At 42.8% G+C, this 16,348-nt stretch overlaps 1 protein-coding gene across 5 annotated transcripts in view; it reads right to left on the reverse strand.

Moving 5' to 3' along the window:
- Window positions 1–16,063, reverse strand: part of HSF1 (heat shock transcription factor 1) — a 75,580-nt gene extending 59,517 nt beyond the window's left edge. The window contains exons 1-3 of one of the 5 annotated variants that reach the window (XM_064405970.1): window positions 15,759–16,059; window positions 9,623–9,731; window positions 5,396–5,532 (exon numbers count right to left, since the gene is read on the reverse strand). In XM_064405970.1, coding sequence (XP_064262040.1) covers window positions 5,396–5,532; window positions 9,623–9,731; window positions 15,759–15,890 — 378 coding nt within the window. In that variant the 5' untranslated portion in view covers window positions 15,891–16,059. Of the gene's footprint in view, window positions 1–5,395; window positions 5,533–7,969; window positions 7,979–9,622; window positions 9,732–15,758 lie in introns of those variants that run through there. The other 4 variants (XM_064405971.1, XM_064405967.1, XM_064405968.1 and 1 more) reach the window with 4 other exon arrangements.
- Between the last annotated feature and the right edge of the window lie 285 nt (window positions 16,064–16,348).

Below are 16,348 nucleotides of genomic sequence, written 5' to 3' on the forward strand. Positions count from 1 at the left end.
ATTTCTTGGGAATTTTTTGAGGTTTTCAGGGAATTTTTGGGGACTTTTTGGCGATTTTTCCAGGATTTTTATGGATTTTTTCAGATTTATTTTTTAGGTTTTTTCCAGAATTTTTGGGGAATTTTTAGCATATTTTCTGAATTTTGGGGGGATTTTTTAGGATTTTTTCTGAATTTTTGGGGAATTTTTTGAGTTTTTGGGATTTTTTTAGAATACTTGGGGATTTTTTCTTAATTTTGGGGGATTTTTTGGGAATTTTTAGGATTTTTTCTGAATTTTTGTGGGATTTTTTGGGATTTTTTTAGATTATTTAGGGGATTTTTTCAGAATTTTTTGGGAATTTTCTCTGTAGATTTTGGGGATTTTTTTCAGCAATTTTGGGGATTTTTTTTAGAACTTTTGGGGATATTTTTGGGGTTTTTTGGGATTTTGGTGCCCCCGTGGCTGTCCTGCCGCACCCGCACCTCTTCCCCCTGCAGCGACCACACCTGGGAGGGAAATAACAAAAAAAATGGGAAAAATATCAGGAAAAATGGGAATTTGGGATACAGAAAACCTGCAGGAATTTTTGGGGAACTTTTCAGAAATTTTTGAGATTTTTTTCCCAATTTTTTCTGTTTTTTTCTGATTTTTTTCCAAATTTTTTCTGAATTTTTAAGAGGTTTTTTGGCTGCTTTCCTTAATTTTTTGTGAATTTTTCCAGGGGATTTGGGATTTTTTTGAGAATTTAAAAGAATTGATTGGGAATTTTTAGAGGTTTTCAGGGAATTTTGGGGTTTTTTGGGGTTTTTGTGCCCCCGTGGCTGTCCTGCCGCACCCGCACCTCCTCCCCCTGCAGCGACCACACCTGGGAGGGAAATAACAAAAAAATGGGAAAAATATCAGGAAAAATGGGAAAAATATCAGGAAAATGGGAAGTTGGGATACAGGAAACCTGCAGGAATTTTGGGGAATTTTTCAGAATTTTTTGAGATTTTTTCCCTTTTTTTTTCTGTTTTTTTTCTGATTTTTTATCGATTTTTTTCTGATTTTTTAAGAGGTTTTTTGGCTGCTTTCCTTATTTTTTTGTGAATTTTTCCAGGGGATTTGGGATTTTTTTGAGAATTTAAAAGGATTTTAAAGAATTGATTGGGATTTTTTAGAGGTTTTTAGGGAATTTTTTGGGGTTTTTGGATTTTTGTGCCCTCAAGGCTGTCCTGCCGCACCCGCACCTCCTCCCCCTGCAGCGACCACACCTGGGGGAAAAATCAGGAAAAACGGGAATTTGGGATGCTGGAAACCTGCAGGAATTTTTGGGGAATTTTTCAGAATTTTTGGGGATTTTTTTCCCATTTTTTTCTGATTTTTTTTCCAATTTTTTTCCCAAATTTTTTTCTGATTTTTTTCCGATTTTTCCCCAATTTTTTGCGGATTTTTTAAAAGTTTTTTTTTGCTATTTTTCTTAATTTTTGGTGAACTTTTTCCAGGGTATTTCAGATTTTTTGGGAATTTCAAAGGATTTTTAAGAATTTCTTGGGAATTTTTTGAGGTTTTCAGGGAATTTTTGGGGACTTTTTGGCGATTTTTCCAGGATTTTTATGGATTTTTTCAGATTTATTTTTTAGGTTTTTTCCAGAATTTTTGGGGAATTTTTAGCATATTTTCTGAATTTTGGGGGGATTTTTTAGGATTTTTTCTGAATTTTTGGGGAATTTTTTGAGTTTTTGGGATTTTTTTAGAATACTTGGGGATTTTTTCTTATTTTGGGGGGATTTTTTGGGAATTTTTAGGATTTTTTCTGAATTTTTGTGGGATTTTTTGGGATTTTTTTAGATTATTTAGGGGATTTTTTCAGAATTTTTTGGGGATTTTCTCTGTAGATTTTGGGGATTTTTCAGAATTTTGGGGATTTATTTAGAATTTTTGGGGATATTTTTGGGGTTTTTTGGATTTTGGTGCCCCCATGGCTGTCCTGCCGCACCCGCACCTCCTCGCCCTTCAGCGACCACACCTGGGGGGAAAAACGGGGAAAAATCAGGAAAAATGGGAATGTGGGATGCGGGAAACATTTGGGAATTTTTGGGGAATTTTTGGGATTTTTTTTAGAATTTTTTAGTGATTTTTAATGAATTTTTAAGGATTTTTTGCGAATTTTTTTGAGTTTTTTTGGAAATCTTTTTTGGGATTTCATGACATTTTTGGAGGGACTTGTTTGGGATTTTTTAGAATTTTTATGGATTTTTTTAGATTTTCTTTTTAGGTTTTTTTCTTAATTGTGGGGGGATTTTTTGGGAATTTTTAGGATTTTTTCTGAATTTTTGTGGGATTTTTTGGGGTTTATTTTAGATTATTTCGGAGATTTTTTCTGAATTTTTGGGGGATTTTTTTAGATTATTTAGGGGATTTTTTCAGAATTTTTTTTTTCTCTGTAGATTTTGGGGATTTTTTCAGAATTTTTGGGGATTTATTTAGAATTTTGGGGGATATTTTTGGGGTTTTTTGGGATTTTGGTGCCCCCGTGGCTGTCCTGCCGCACCCGCACCTCCTCCCCCTTCAGCGACCACACCTGTGAGGGAAATAACAAAAAAATGGGGAAAATATCCGGAAAAATGGGAATTTGGGATGCTGGAAACCTGCGGGAATTTTTGGGGAACTTTTCAGAATTTTTTGAGATTTTTTTCCCAATTTTTTCTGGTTTTTTTTCCGATTTTTTCCCAATTTTTTTCTGATTTTTTAAGAATTTTTTTGGCTGCTTTCCTTAATTTTTTTGTGAATTTTTCCCACTTTTTTGGATTAATTCTGAATTTTTTCGCAGCTCCTGGCAGTTTTTTGGGCTAAATTGAGGAATTTTTCCCTGATCCTGGCCATTTTTCCTGTCGAATCCCATTTTCCCCCATTTTCCCGAGCTCTCCCTCCCCATTCCCATTGGTTTTTCCTTTGGGATTTGGGCTCACTCCCATTTTTCCCCCTCTCCCGAGTTTTCCCTCCCCATTCCCATTGGGGTTTTTTTGGGAATTCCGGTCACTCCCATTTTTCTCTCCCCTTTTCTGGGGTTCTCCCTCCCCCTTCCCAAGTTGTTTTTTTGGGAATTGGGGTCACTCCCATTTTTTCCCCTTCTCCCAAGTTCTCCCATTGTTTTTTTTGGGATTTGGGGTCACTCTCATTTTCCCCAGCTCTCCCATTGCTTTTTTTTGGGAATTGGGCTCACTCCCATTTTTTCCTCCTCTCCCTCCCCATTCCCATTGGGTTTTTGTTTTTGGGAATTGGGGTCACTCCCATTTTTTTTCCCCCCTCTCCCTCCCCATTCCCATTGGGTTTTTTTTGGGAATTCCGGTCACTCCCATTTTCCCGAGCTCTCTCTCCCCATTCCCATTGTTTTTTCCTTTGGGAATTGGGGTCACTCCCATTTTTTCCCCCCCCTCTCCCGAGCTCTCCCATTGCTTTTTTTTGGGAATTGGGGTCACTCCCATTTCCCCCCCCCATTTTCCTGAGGTTCTCCCTCCCCATTCCCAGTTTTTTTTGGGAATTGGGGTCACCCCCATTTTTCTCTCCCCTTTCCTGAGCTCTCCCTCCCCCTTCCTGTTGGTTTTTTTTTGGGAATTCCGGTCACTCCCATTTTCTCAAGCTCTCCCTCCCTATTCTCGAGTTTTTTTTGGGAATTGGGCTCACTCCCATTTTTTCGCCCCATTTCTCCCCTCTCCCTCCCCATTCCCGAATTGTTTTTTTGGGATTTGGGGTCACTCCCATTTTTCTCTCCCCTCTCTGGGGCTCTCTCTCCCCATTCCCATTGGTTTTTTGGGAATTCCGGTCACTCCCATTTTTTCCCCCCATTTTCCCGAGCTCTCCCATTGCTTTTTTTTTGGGAATTGGGCTCACTCCCATTTTCCCGAGCTCTCCCTCCCCATTCCCATTGGGGTTTTTTTTGGGAATTGGGCTCACTCCCATTTTTTCCCCCCATTTTCCCGAGCTCTCCCTCCCCATTCCCGTTGTTTTTTAATTTGGGAATTGGGGTCACTGCCATTTTTTCCCCCATTTTCCCGAGCTAACCCTCCCCATTCCCATTGGTTTTTTTGGGAATTGGGGTCACTCCCATTTTTTCCCCCCCTCTCCCTCCCCATTCCCATTGGGGTTTTTTTGGGAATTGGGGTCACTCCCATTTTTTTCTCCCCTGTCCTGTGTTTTCCAAAGTTGCTGTTTGGGAATTGGGCTCACTCCCATTTTTTCCCCCGTTTTCCTGAGCTCTCCCATTGCTTTTTTTGGGAATTGGGGTCACTCCCAGTTTTTCCCCCCATTATTCCCGAGCTCTCCCCCCCCATTCCCAGTTTTTTTTTGGGAATTGGGGTCACTCCCATTTTCCCGAGCTCTCCCTCCCCATTCCCATTGGGTTTTTTTTGGGAATTGGGGTCACTCCCATTTTTTCCCCCTCTCTGTGGCTCTCCCTCCCCATTCCCGTTGTTTTTTTTGGGAATTGGGCTCACTCCCATTTTTCCGAGCTCTCCCTCCCCATTCCCATTGGGTTTTTTTTTGGGAATTGGGCTCACTCCCAGTTTTCTCTCCCCTTTCCTGAGCTCTCCCTCCCCATTCCTGTTGGGTTTTTTTTTGGGATTTGGGGTCACTCTCATTTTCCCGAGCTCTCCCTCCCCATTCCCATTGGGGTTTTTTTGGGAATTGGGCTCACTCCCAGTTTTTCCCCCCATTATTCCCGAGCTCTCCCTCCCAATTCCCAGGTTTTTTTTGGGAATTCCGGTCACTCCCATTTTCCTGAGCTCTCCCTCCCCATTCCCGTTATTTTTTAATTTGGGAATTGGGGTCACTCCCATTTTTTCCCCCCTTCTCCTGAGTTCTCCTGTTGGTTTTTTTTTGGGAATTCCGGTCACTCCCATTTTTCTCTCCCCCTTTCTGGGGTTCTCCCTCCCCCTTCCCAAGTTTTTTTTTTTGGGAATTGGGGTCACTGCCATTTCTCCCCCATTTTCCCAAGCTCTCCCTCCCCATTCCCATTGGGATTTTTTTGGGAATTGGGCTCACTCCCATTTTCCCCCCCATTTTCCCGAGTTCTCCCATTGCTTTTTTTTGGGAATTGGGCTCACTCCCATTTTTTTCTCCCCTGTCCCGTGTTTTCCAAAGTTGCTTTTTGGGAATTGGGGTCACTCCCATTTTTCCCCATTTTCCCGAGCTCTCCCTCCCCATTCCCAGTTTTTTTTGGGAATTCCGCTCACTCCCATTTTCCCGAGCTCTCCCTCCCCATTCCCGTTGTTTTTTAATTTGGGAATTGGGCTCACTCCCATTTTTCCCCCCGTTTTCCTGAGCTCTCCCATTGGATTTTTTGGGAATTGGGCTCACGGCCATTTTTCTCTCCCCATGTTCCTGGGGTTCTCCCTGCCCATTCCAGTTTTTTTTGGGAATGCTGTTCACTCACGCTGGTGACCTTCCTCTTGATGTTCTCGAGCAGGCGCTCCTGGCCGCGCAGGAAGAACGGGTGCTGGAACTCGGTGTCGTCGCGCTCCGGCTTCACCAGCCCGCCCTGCTCCAGGTGCACCACCTTCCGGAACCCGTCTGCCACAAAAACGGGGAAAAATATGGGGAAAATGGGAAAAAATGGGGGGGAAAATCTGGGAATGCATGGGGGAAAATACGGGGAAAATGGGGAATGAATGGGGGAAATGCGGGAATAAATGCAGGGAAATGCAGCAGCCCGCCCTGCTCCAGGGGCAGCACCTTCCGCAACCCGTCTGGGATGGGGGGGAAAAATGGGGTAAAAATGGGGGAAAATGGGGAAAAAAAATCTGGGAATGCATGGGGGAAAATTGGGGGAAAAATGGGGAATGAATGGGGGAAATGCAGGAATAAATGCAGGGAAATTCAGCAGCCCGCCCTGCTCCAGGGGCAGCACCTGCCGCAACCCGTCTGCCATGGGGGGAAAAACGGGGAAAAATATGGGGAAAATGGGAAAAAATGGGGGGGAAAATCTGGGAATGCATGGGGGAAAATACAGGGAAAATACGGGGGAAAATGGGGAATGAATGGGGGAAATGGGGGAATAAATGCCACAAAAAACGGGGAAAAATGGGGTAAAACACGGGGAAAATGGGAAAAAAATCTGGGAATGCATGGGGGAAAATACAGGGAAAATTCGGGGAGAAATGGGGAATGAATGGGGGAAATGCGGGAGTAAATGCAGGGAAATTCAGCAGCCCGCCCTGCTCCAGGTGCAGCACCTTCCCGAACCCGTCTGGGATGGGGGGAAAAATGGGGTAAAACACAGGGAAAACGGGAAAAAATGGGGGGGAAAATCTGGGAATGCATGGGGGAAAATACGGGGATAAATGGGGGATGAATGGGGGAAATGGGGGAGTAAATGCAGGGAAATTCAGCAGCCCGCCCTGCTCCAGGGGCAGCACCTTCCGCAACCCGTCTGGGATAGGGAAAACGGGGAAAAATGGGGTAAAACACGGGGAAAACGGGAAAAAAATCTGGGAATGCATGGGGGAAAATACGGGGAAAATTCGGGGAGAAATGGGGAATGAATGGGGGAAATGGGGGAGTAAATGCAGGGAAATTCAGCAGCCCGCCCTGCTCCAGGGGCAGCACCTTCCGCAACCCGTCTGGGATGGGGAAAATGGGGAAAAATGGGGTAAAACACGGGGAAAATGGGAAAAAAATCTGGGAATGCATGGGGGAAAATTCGGGGATAAATGGGGGAAATGCGGGAATAAATGCAGGGAAATTCAGCAGCCCGCCCTGCTCCAGGGGCAGCACCTTCCGCAACCCGTCTGGGATGGGGAAAATGGGGAAAAATGGGGTAAAACACGGGGAAAACGGGAAAAAAATCTGGGAATGCATGGGGGAAAATACAGGGAAAATTCGGGGAAAAATCGGGGATGAATGGGGGAAATGCGGGAATAAATGCAGGGAAATTCAGCAGCCCGCCCTGCTCCAGGTGCAGCACCTTCCCGAACCCGTCTGCCACAAAAACGGGGAAAAATGGGGTAAAACACGGGGAAAATGGGAAAAAAATCTGGGAATGCATGGGGGAAAATTTGGGGATAAATGGGGGAAATGCGGGAATAAATGCAGGGAAATTCAGCAGCCCGCCCTGCTCCAGGTGCAGCACCTTCCGCAACCCGTCTGGGATGGGGAAAATGGGGAAAAATATGGGAAAAATGGGAAAAAAATCTGGGAATGCATGGGGGGAAAATATGGGGGGAAAAATGGGGAATGAATGGGGAAATTCAGCAGCCCGCCCTGCTCCAGGTGCAGCACCTTCCGGAACCCGTCTGCCACAAAAACGGGGAAAAACGGGGAAAAATGGGGTAAAACACGGGGAAAATGGGAAAAAATGGGGGGAAAAATCTGGGAATGCATGGGGGAAAATATGGGGAAAAATCAGGGATAAATGGGGAAATTCAGCAGCCCGCCCTGCTCCAGGTGCAGCACCTGCCGGAACCCGTCTGCCACGGGGGGAAAAATGGGGTAAATCCAGGGGAAAATGGGAAAAAATGGGGTAAAACACGGGGAAAATGGGAAAAAAATCTGGGAATGCATGGGGGAAAATATGGGGATAAATGGGGGAAAATTCAGGAATAAATGGGGGAGAAATGGGGGGAAAATCCGGACAAAATTCGGGAATAAATGGGGGAAAATGGGGAATAAATCTGGGGAAATCAGGGGAAAATGGGGGGAAAATTTGGGGAAATTTCAGGAATAAATAGAAAACAAAATGCAGGAAAAAGTGGGGGGAAAATCCGGGGGAAATGGGGGAAAATCCAGGGAAAAATGAGGGGAAAATTCGGGAATATATGGGGGAGAAATGGGGGGGAAATCCAGGCAAAATTCAGGAATAGATGGGGAAAAACGGGGGGAAATCGGGCAAAAATCCAGATTTCACTCCCACACGTGGAGCTGCCTGACGAAGCTGGCCCCAGAACTCCCAGAATTCCCAGATTTTCCCAGAATTTTGGGAATTTTCCCCATTTTTTCCAGTTTTACTCACACATGTTGAGCTGCCTGACGAAGCTGACCCCCAGCACTCCCAGAATTCCCGGATTTTCCCATTTTTTCCCCGTTTTTCCCCATTTTTCCCAGTTTTACTCCCACATGTTGAGCTGCCTGACGAAGGTGGCCCCAGAATTCCCAGATTTCGCCCAGAATTCCCATTTTTCCCCATTTTTCCCATTTTTACTCCCACATGTTGAGCTGCCTGACGAAGCTGGCCCCCAGAATTCCCAGATTTTCCTCGGAATTCCCAGGATTTTGGGAATTTTTCCCGGTTTTACTCACACATGTTGAGCTGCCTGACGAAGCTGGCCCCCAGAACGCCCAGAATTCCCGGATTTTGCCCAGAATTCCCAGATTTTCCCTGGATACTCACACATGTTGAGCTGCCTGACGAAGCTGGCCCCAGAACTCCCAGAATTCCCATTTTTTTCCCATTTTTCCCCATTTTTTCCCCAGTTTTACTCACACATGTTGAGCTGCCTGACGAAGCTGGCCCCAGAATTCCCAGAATTCCCGGATTTTTCCCGTTTTTTCCCCATTTTTCCCAGTTTTACTCCCACATGTGGAGCTGCCTGACGAAGCTGGCCCCAGAACTCCCAGAATTTGCCCAGAATTCCCAGAATTTTGGGAATTTTTCCCATTTTTACTCCCACATGTTGAGCTGCCTGACGAAGCTGGCCCCCAGAATTCCCAGAATTCCCGGATTTTCCCATTTTTTTCCCATTTTTTCCCCATTTTTCCATGGATACTCACACATGTTGAGCTGCCTGACGAAGCTGGCCCCAGAACTCCCAGAATTCCCATTTTTTTCCCATTTTTCCCCATTTTCCCCAGTTTTACTCCCACATGTTGAGCTGCCTGACGAAGCTGGCCCCAGAATTCCCGGATTTTGCCCAGAATTCCCAGAATTTTGGGAATTTTCCCCAGTTTTACTCCCACATGTTGAGCTGCCTGACGAAGCTGGCCCCAGAATTCCCGGATTTTGCCCAGAATTCCCAGAATTTTGGGAATTTTCCCCAGTTTTACTCCCACATGTTGAGCTGCCTGACGAAGCTGGCCCCCAGCACTCCCAGATTTTTCCCATTTTTCCCCATTTTTCCCTGGAATACTCACACATGTTGAGCTGCCTGACGAAGCTGGCCCCAGAATTCCGGGATTTTGCCCAGAATTCCCAGATTTTCCATGGATACTCCCACATGTTGAGCTGCCTGACGAAGCTGGCCCCCAGAATTCCCAGAATTCCCAGATTTTGCCCAGAATTTTGGGAATTTTTCCCAGTTTTACTCACACATGTTGAGCTGCCTGACGAAGCTGGCCCCCAGAATTCCCATTTTTTTCCCATTTTTCCCCATTTTTCCCTGGAATACTCACACATGTTGAGCTGCCGGACGAAGCTGGCCCCAGAACTCCCAGATTTTCCCATTTTTTCCCCATTTTTCCCCATTTTCCCCAGTTTTACTCCCACATGTTGAGCTGCCTGACGAAGCTGGCCCCAGAATTCCCGGATTTTGCCCAGAATTCCCATTTTTTTCCCATTTTTCCCCATTTTCCCCAGTTTTACTCCCACATGTTGAGCTGCCGGACGAAGCTGGCCCCAGAATTCCCGGATTTTGCCCAGAATTCCCAGATTTTCCCCAGTTTTACTCACACATGTTGAGCTGCCGGACGAAGCTGGCCATGTTGTTGTGCTTGAAGTACTTGGGCAGCACCTCCTTGGAGAACTGGCCCTGGTCCAGCACGTGGAAACTGCTCCCGCTCTGGGGGGAAAATGGGGAAAATTGGGAAAAATTGGGAAAAATGGGAAAAATTGGGAAAAATCGCGAATTTCTGGAGATTTTTTGGGGATTTTTTGGGGATTTTTTTGAATTCTTGGGGGTTTATTTGGGATTTTTGGGGGGTTTTGGAGAATTTTTGGGATTTTTCGGGAATTTATTGGATTTTTTAAGGAATTTTTGTGGAATTTTGGGGATTTTTTTTTGACGTTTTTTGAGTTTTGGGATATTTTGAGGGATTTTTTGGGGATTTTTGGGACTTTTTAGGGATTTTGGAGAAGTGGCCCTGCTCCAGCATGTGGAAGCTGCTCCCACTCTGGGGGGGGGAAAACGGGAATATTTTGGGAAAAGTTGGGAAAAATTGGGAAAAATCTGGAATTTTTGGGAATTTTTGGGGAATTTTTGGGATTTTTTGGGGATATTTTTGAATTTTTGAGGATTTAATTGAGATTTTTGGGGGATTTTAGTGGGGTTTTGGGGGCATTTTCAAGAATTTTTGGGATTTTTTGAGAAAAATTGCAAAAAAATTGGTAAAAATCAGAACTTTCATGGGATTTTTGAGGAATTTTTGGCATTTCTTGGGGATTTTGTTTTATTTTTTGGGGGATTTTTTTTAAGTTTTGGGGATTTATTTGGAATTTTTGGGGATTTTTGGGGGGGGTTTGGGGGATTTTGGAGAATTTTTGGGATTTTCTGGGGTTTTTGTGAGTGTTGGGATATTTTGGGGGGAATTTTGGAGAACTGGCCCTGCTCCAGCACGTGGAAACTGCTCCCGCTCTGAGGGGGAAAAATTGGGAATATTGGGAATATTTTGGGAAAAAATTGGGAAAAATCTGGAATTTTGGGGGATTTTTGGGGAGTTTTTTTTATTTTGGGGGGATTTTTTTTGATTTTTGGGGAATTTTTGGTGGTTTTTTTGATTTTTGGGGAATTCTTGGGGGTATTTTGGAAAAATTTTGAGATTTTTGGGAATTTTTTTTATTTTTTCCGGAATATTTGTAAAATTTTGTGGAATTTTGGGGATTTTTTTGGCGGTTTTTGAGTTTTGGGATATTTTGAGGGATTTTTTGGGGATTTTTGGGACTTTTTAGGGATTTTGGAGAACTGGCCCTGGTCCAGCACGTGGAAATTGCTCCTGCTCTGAGGAAAAAACGGGGAAAATTGGGAAAAATTTGAACTATTTTGGGGAAAATTGGGAAAAATTGGGAATTTTATGGGATTTTTTAAAATTTTTTTGAGGATGTTTAAGGATTTTTGTGGATTTTTTTAATTTTTGTGGATTTTTTTGAATTTTGGGGGAATTTTGGGGGCATTTTAGAGAACTAATTTGATTTTTGGTGAATTAATTTGATTTTTTGGGCTTATTTTAGGGTTTTTTTGGATTTTCTGTGATTTTTGTGGAATTTTTTGGGATTTTTTTAGGGGATTTTATTGATTTTTTGGGAATTTTTGGGGATTTTGGGAAATTTTAGGATTCTTTGAGAAACATTTTAGAATTTTGTGGATTTTTTGGGAATGTTCGTAAATTTTCTGGGATTTATTTGGGAACATTTTAGGAATTTTTGGTGGAATTTTGGGAATTTTTGGGATTTTTTTGAGAATTTTTGTGGGAATTTTGTGGGATTTTTTTGGGGAATTCTTTGGGATTTTCAGAGGAATTTCTGGAAATTTTTTAGGGATTTTTTGGGGATTATTGGGAATTAATTGGGAATTTTTAGAAGATTTTTGGGAATTTTTAGGGATTTTCTGAGAATTTTTGGGAAATTTTATAGAATTTTTTAAGGATTTTTAAATTTTTGGGGGAATTTTGGGGGCATTTTGTGGAATTTTCAGGTTTTTTAGCACTTCTTTCAAATTTTTGTGGAATTTGGAAATAATTTTTGGGAGATTTTTTTGGGGGATTTTGGAGATAATTTTTGGGAGATTTTTGGGGGAATTTTTGGGGAATTTTTTTTAGGATTTTTTGGAAATTTTAGGAATTTTTGACAATTTTTGGCGATTTTAATTTTCAGGTATTTCTTGGGGGTTTTTCGTGGAGTTTTTGGAAATTTTCTGAGATTTTGGGGGGAATTTATTTGGGATTTTTAGGCAATTTTCAAGGATGTTTTAGGGAATTTTTAGGAATTTTTGGGGGATTTGTTCTTGCTTTTTGGGGATTTTTTGAGGGATTTTTTTTTATTTGGGGATTTTTAGGATTTTTTTAAGATTTTTTTTAATTTTTGAGAATTTGGGCATTTTTTGGGAATTTCTGGGAGATTTGGAGAGTTTATTTTGGAATTTTCTGGGATTTTTTTATTTTGGGGGAAATTTTTAAGGATTTTTTTCAGGATTTATGGGAATTTTGGGATTTTTTGGGGATTTTTGGGGAATTTTTGGGAATTCTAAGATTTTTTGGGGGAATTTTCTGGAACTTTTTGGATTTTTGGGAGAAATTTTGCCTTTTTTATTATTTTTGGGAATTTTCAGGAATTATTTTGGAATTTCTTGAGATTTTGGGGAGATTTTGGGAGATGTTTTTAGGATATTTGTGAAATTTTGGGGATTTTTGGGAGGATTTTTGGGATTTTTGGGGGATTTTGAGATTTTTTAAAATTATTTTGGGTTTTTTTTGGAATTTTTAGAGATATTTGGGAATTTTTAGGGGTTTTTGGGGGAATTTTCGTGAATTTCAAAGGTTTTTTGGGCAATTTTGGGAATTTTTGGAGAATTTTGGGGAAATTTTTGAATTTTTTAGGGAGTTTTCTTTTAATTTTGGGGGATTTTTTGGCAATTTTAAATTTTTATTATTTTTTGGGAATTTTGGGGGATTTGGGGTTTTTTTGAGGATTTTTAGGGGAATTTTTGGGGAATTTTTAGGAGTTTTTTTGAGTTTTGGGAGATTTTGGAGACTTTTTGGGAATTTTGAGGGATTTTTTTTGACCTTTTTTAATATTTACGGAAATTTTGGGGTTTTTTTTTAAACTTTTGGGAATTTTGGGGAAATTTGGGGAAATTTTGGGGAAATTTGGGGAATTTTTAGGGATTTTTAAGTAATTTTCTTGATTTTTTGGAATTTTTTTAATTTTGGGGGACTTGGGGAATTTCTAAATTTTTTTGATAATTTTTGGATAATTTTTGATAATTTTAAGGGATTTTTGTTAATTTTGGGATTGTGGGGGAATTTTTGTTTAATTTTAAGGGATTTGGGGAATTTTGGGGGGGATTTTAGGAAATTTTTGGGAATTTTCTTTTTATTTTCAAGGATTTGGGGATTTTTGAGGATTTTTTTTTAATTTTAAGTTGGGATTTCTTTGGAATTTTTGGGGATTTTTTTGGAAAATGGAGAAAATTCCTTGGGGGAAAAAGGGAAAATTTCTGAGGGAAAAAAGAGAAAATTTCTGAGGGAAAAAAGAGAAAATTCCTGGGGAAAAAGGAGGAAATTCCCTGGGAAAAGGAGAAAAAATCCTTGAAAAAAGGAGAAAATTTCATGAGAAAAAGATGAAATTCCTGGGAAAAAAAGCAGGAAATACCTTGGAAAAAAAAGGAGAAAATTCCTGGGGAAAAAAAGGAGAAAATTCCCTGGAAAAAAAGGGGGCATTTATTGAGAAGAAGAGGGAATTTCTTAAGAAAAAAAAGGGAATTTGGGGGGAAAAAAGGGGGAAAATTATGAAAAAAAAAGAGGAAAATTCATGGGGAAAAAATGGAGAAAATTTCTGGGAAAAAAATGGAAAATCCCTGGGAAGAAAGGAGAAAATTCCTGGGGAAAAAAGGACAAAATTTGGGGAAAAAAAGAAGAAAAATCCTGGGAAAAAGAAGAAATTTTCTGGGAAAAAAGAGGGAATTTCATAGGAGAAAAAAGAAAATTTCTTGGGAAAAAATGAGGAAATTTTAGGGAAAAAAGGAGGAAATTCTGGGAAAAAAAAAGAAAAATCCTGGGGAAAAAAAAGAAATTTTCTGAGGAATAAAAGGAGAAAATTCTGGGAAAAAAAAAGAAGAAAAATCCTGGGAAAAAGAGGAAATTTTCTGGGGAATAAAAGGAGAAAATTCTGGGAAAAAAAAGGAAAGTTTCTGGGGAATAAAAGGAGAAAATTCCTGGAAAAAAAGGACAAAATTTTAGGGAAAAAAAGGCCAAAATTCTGGGAAAAAAAGAAGAAAAATCCTGGGAAAAAGAAGAAATTTCCTGGGGAATAAAAGGAAGAAAATCCTGAGGTAAAAAGAAGAAAATTGCTTTTAAAAAAAATGAGAAAATTCTTTAAAAAATGAGAAAATTCCTTTTAAAAAATGAGAAATTCCTTTTAAAAATGAGAAATTCCTTTTAAAAAATGAGAAATTCCTTTAAAAAATGAGAAATTCCTTTAAAAAATGAGAAAATCCCTTTAAAAATTGAGAAAATTCCTTTACAAAAAGAGGAAAAGAGGAAAACCCTTAAAAAAAAAAAGGCAGGAATTTTTTAAATCCATAAAAATCCACAGGAATTTTTTAGGAGCCCAAAACCCCGGGAATCTTCTCAAACCCGGGCAGGAAATTCCCAAATCCCGACAAAAAAAAAAAAAAAAAAAAAAAAAAAGGAATTTTTGGGGACAAATTCAGGAAAAAAAAAATCAGAACAAAATCGGGAATTTAAGGACGAGGGCGGCAAAACTCCCGCGCGATTTTTTACTTCAAGAATTCCCAAAATTTCCCGGCATTTCCCGAGCTCCGCATTCCCAAAATTCTCAACTCATTCCCTAAACGAGGCGCTAATTAGCGCTTAATTAGCGGCGCGCGCGCCGTTATTTCCCTCTTTACCTCCCGCCTTCCCGGGTGGGATTTTCCCGGGAGAAATGGGATTTTTTTCGCGGGAAAAGTAGGATTTTTCCCGGGAAAAGGAGGGATTTTCGCGGGAAAAACGGGGATTTTCGCGGGACAAATGGGATTTTTCGCGGGAAAAGCGGGGATTTTCGAGGGAAAAGTGGGGGTTTTCGCGGGGAAAATGGGATTTTTCGCGGGAAAAGCAGAGATTTTAGCGCGTTAAATGGGAATTTTCTCGGGATAAATGGGATTTTTCGCGGGAAAAGTGGGGATTTTAGCGGGATAAATGTGATTTTTCGGAGGATAAACGGGATTTTTCGCGGGTTAAATGGGATTTTTCGTGGGAAAAGCGAGGATTTTCGCGGGATAAATGGGATTTTTCCCGGGAAAAGTGGGGATTTTAGCGGGTTAAATGGGAATTTTCGCGGGATAAATGGGATTTTTCGCGGGAAAACTGGTGATTTTCGCGGGATAAATGGGATTTTTCACGGGAAAAGCGGTTTTTTTTTCCGCGGGATAAATGGGATTTTTCCCGAGAAAAGTAGGGATTTTCGCGGGTTAAATGGGAATTTTCGCGGGATAAATGAGATTTTTCGCGGGATAAATGGGGTTTTTCACAGGGTAAACGGGATTTTTCACGGGAAAACTGCTGATTTTCGCGGGATAAATGGGATTTTTCCCGGGAAAAGTGGGGATTTTAGCGGGTTAAATGGGAATTTTCGCGGGATAAATGGGATTTTTCGCGGGAAAACTGGTGGTTTTCGCGGGATAAATGGGGTTTTTCACGGGAAAAGCGGTTTTTTTTCCGCGGGATAAATGGGATTTTTCCCGAGAAAAGTAGGGATTTTCGCGGGTTAAATGGGAATTTTCTCGGGATAAATGAGATTTTTCGCGGGATAAATGGGGTTTTTCACAGGGTAAGCGGGATTTTTCACGGGAAAACTGCTGATTTTCGCGGGATAAATGGGATTTTTGGCGGGAAAAGGTTTTTTTTTTCGCGGGATAAACGGGGTTTTTCGCGGGAAAACTGCTGATTTTCGCGGGATAAATGGGATTTTTGGCGGGAAAAGCGTTTTTTTTTCGCGGGATAAACGGGGTTTTTCGCGGGAAAAATGCTTTTTTCGCGGGGATTCCCCTGAGGGGCCGCGGGGCGCAGGCCAGGCCCGGGCCGGGCCGGGCCGCGCCGAGCCGGGGATCGCCCCCCGCCCTGCCGGGGATCCCTCCCGCTGCCCCGGCACTCACGGGGCTCCAGCAGATCAGCGAGTCGGTGTCGGGATCCTCCACGAGCGTCCACAGCTTGGTGAGGAAGGCGGGGACGTTGCTGGCGCCGCCGGGCCCCGCGCCCGCCGCCGCCGCCGCGCCCGGCCCGTCCATGGGCGCGCCCTCACGGCGGGGCCGGCGAGGGCTCGGGGGAGCGCCGGGGGAGGCGCCGGCGGCAGCGAGGCCGTTAAAAAGGGCGGGGAGGGCGCGCAGAGCAGCCAGAGGCGGCGGCGGCGGGAGGCGGCATGGCCGCCGCCATCTTGGGGCGGGCTGTGAGGGAGGCGAGCGGAGCATGCGCGGTACCGCCCGCTGCCGGCGGGACGCGCCCGCTGTGTGGTGGGAATGAGGGAGGGGCGGGGCTTTGGCCTGAGGACACGCCCTCTTCGGGGTTAACCACGCCCACCGCGCGGTGTTATTAGAGAGGGGGCGTGGTTTCGTGGGAAAGGCACGCCTTCTATGGCGATAGCCACGCCCATTGTGCGATGCTGTTAGGGAGGGGCGTGGTTTTGTGGGAAAGACACGCCTTCTATGGCGATAGCCACGCCCACGCGCGGTGTTATGAGAGAGGCGCG

The sequence above is a fragment of the Passer domesticus genome, unplaced genomic scaffold (assembly GCF_036417665.1).
Source record: "Passer domesticus isolate bPasDom1 unplaced genomic scaffold, bPasDom1.hap1 HAP1_SCAFFOLD_105, whole genome shotgun sequence".
NCBI lineage: Eukaryota > Metazoa > Chordata > Aves > Passeriformes > Passeridae > Passer > Passer domesticus.